Below are 2,651 nucleotides of genomic sequence, written 5' to 3' on the forward strand. Positions count from 1 at the left end.
CCGTCCTCTTCCCACCCTGCCCTGCAGAGCGCTGGCGGGCGGAGGGTGCTGGGGATGCTAACCCACCCATCTTGTCCTCCAGCTGGAGAACGCCAAGCAGTCGGCTGAGAGGAACAGCAACATGGTGGGTGCTGCCCACGAGGAGCTGCAGCAAACCCACCTCCGCATCGACAGCCTCTCCTCTGAAGTCAGCCAGCTGCAGAAGCAGGTGAGTCAGCACCGAGGGATTCCTCTGGATGTCCGCCCCTGGGGATGGTCCCCTCTTGGGGATGGCCCCCTCTTGGGGATGGCCCCAGGTGGAGCAGCCACCCTCTCCTTCCCTCCCCACACAGTTGGCCGCCAAGGAGGCGAAGCTGCACGATTTGGAGGATATTCTGGCCAGGGAACGCGAGACCAGCCGGCGCCTGCTCTCCGACAAGGAGCGGGAGATGGCCGAGATGCGGGCACGCATGCAGCAGCAGCTGGACGAGTACCAGGAGCTGCTGGACATCAAGCTGGCTCTGGACATGGAGATCAATGCCTACCGCAAGCTGCTGGAGGGCGAGGAGGAGCGGTGAGGACGGGGCGCTGCACCCGGTGTGCTGTGGCGGGTCCCAGCCCTTGTGTCCTTACTGACTCCATCTTACCTTCTCCTTCGGCCCAGGCTGAGGCTGTCCCCCAGCCCTTCCTCCCACAAAGGTGCATCCCGTAGCCACTTGTCCACCCCGGGCTCCTCCAAGAAGAGGAAGCTGGAAGACAGCGAGAGTCGGACCAGCTTCTCCCACCACGCCCGGACAAGCGGCCGCGTCGGTGTGGAGGAGGTGGACTTGGAGGGCAGATTCGTCCGTCTCAGGAACAAGTCCAACGAGGTGGGTTTTCCTTCGGGGAGGATCCCTGGGATCCCTGGGGGTGTAGTTGAGCAGGCAGGCGGGAGGTGAAGCAGGACAAGGTGGGGAGGAACCGGGGGATCTCAAGGTTGCTACTCTCTTTCTGGCAGGACCAGGCGATGGGGAACTGGCAGGTCAAGCGGCAGAATGGAGATGATCCCCCCATCACCTACCGCTTCCCCCCGAAGTTCACCCTGAAGGCTGGCCAGGTGGTCACGGTGAGTCACCGCCTGGTGACGGATCCAGCCGAGATCCCAAACCGAGCCAGGCCTTCGGTGACTCAGAGCGGTTGGAGCCAGGGCGCAGGCTCCTTGGCGCGTGGCTTTTTTTTGGGGGACAGACCCGTGTCCCTGGGGTCTGGGCTCTGCAGACCTGAGACGTTGCTTTTCTCTGTGCTTTTCTCCCTAGATCTGGGCCTCAGGGGCTGGGGCGACCCATAGTCCCCCCAGCAACGTGGTGTGGAAAGCCCAGAGCAGCTGGGGCTCCGGGGACAGCCTGCGCACTGCCCTGATCAACTCCAACGGGGAGGTGAGAGCCTGACGGCAGCACCGGCTCGGGGCACGGGGGGTCGGCAGGCACCGAACTCCCCCGACTCCTTTCCTGTCCCCCGCAGGAGGTGGCCATGCGGAAACTGGTCCGCACCGTGATCATCAACGATGAAGATGAGGATGAGGACGACGATGAAGTTATCCACCACCGCCATCACCACGTGAGTACCGCGCTGGGGAAGGTGCCGGTCCCAGGGGTTTGTCGCAGGGATGCTGGGGGAGCGCGGGTCCGGTCCCAGTCAGGGTGGGAGGCAGCTCAGCATCACACAGGATCAGACCTTATGGGAGAAGGCAGTCGGGAGTCTGCGGTGGAAATAACCACACGGGAGAGGCCAACAGGCCTCTGGCACCCGGAGAAGATTACTGCTTGCCAAAAAAGCTCTAGAGACCTTGCTAGAAGTCATCTTCAACCCTGAGCGACCTTGACCTGCCGTGAAAAGGGCTGGAGGAGTCGGGAGGGAGGCTGAGCTGGTGCCTCGCGTCACTTGGAGGTGAGGGACAGGATGGTGGGAAGTTGATGGACGACACTTCCCTGCAGCAGCAGCAGCAGCATCCCCTCCACTTCACGAGGGTGCTGGAACAAATCCAGAGGTGACTTTGTCCTTCCTCTCAGCCCATCGCTCCCCTCACAGAGCTGAAATATGCACCAGGAAGAGCAGTGGGCAGAGAACAGGCAGCAGGCAGAGAACAGGCAGCATGCCAGGAGCAAGAGCTGCAGCCGCTTCTCCCCATATCAAAGCAAACATCCCTGGCTGTGGCCCAGGAACCCCCACCAGCCCATCCCACGGGGAGAGATCTGTCTTGCACACGAGATGCTTGCAGGACTCGTGCGTGGAGAGATGCTGTCACCGTCACGCTGTGCCTCAACACAGGCAAAAAATCTGCTTGATGCCGCTCCCCGGGACTCTGTGTGACAGGAGCGGGATGGGGCGTCCATCATCTGCTTTCCTATTTGTTCTCTGGATCTAAAGAGCCGTGCCATGACGGATATCAATTATCCCTGGGCGGAGGAGCCAAGTCCCGTGGGCCAGTGCTGCCCACTTGCCTGGGGACTGAATCCTTTACAAGAGTGGATTTCCCATTGGAAAGCAGTCAGCTTGCACTCTCCCAGGCAGCGAGGAAGAGGATGCTCTTAGATAAGCACAAGAGAAGCACAGTTAAGTTGTCTGCTGTGTGCTGAGAGCCAAGGGTGCAATGACAAGGCAGCAATTTGGGATAATAATTATTATTAATAATA

General features: G+C 60.7%; 1 protein-coding gene across 1 annotated transcript in view; it reads left to right on the forward strand.

The window, feature by feature from the left end:
* Positions 1 to 1,596, forward strand: part of LMNA (lamin A/C) — a gene marked incomplete at both ends in the record, with an annotated part of 2,114 nt that extends 518 nt beyond the window's left edge. The window contains 6 exons of the mRNA XM_010285517.1: positions 89 to 208; positions 333 to 553; positions 644 to 848; positions 977 to 1,084; positions 1,275 to 1,394; positions 1,480 to 1,596. Coding sequence (XP_010283819.1) covers positions 89 to 208; positions 333 to 553; positions 644 to 848; positions 977 to 1,084; positions 1,275 to 1,394; positions 1,480 to 1,596 — 891 coding nt within the window. The remainder of the gene's footprint in view (positions 1 to 88; positions 209 to 332; positions 554 to 643; positions 849 to 976; positions 1,085 to 1,274; positions 1,395 to 1,479) is intronic.
* Positions 1,597 to 2,651: the final 1,055 nt, after the last annotated feature.

Source organism: Phaethon lepturus, unplaced genomic scaffold (assembly GCF_000687285.1).
Source record: "Phaethon lepturus isolate BGI_N335 unplaced genomic scaffold, ASM68728v1 scaffold25494, whole genome shotgun sequence".
In the NCBI taxonomy this organism is placed as follows: domain Eukaryota; kingdom Metazoa; phylum Chordata; class Aves; order Phaethontiformes; family Phaethontidae; genus Phaethon; species Phaethon lepturus.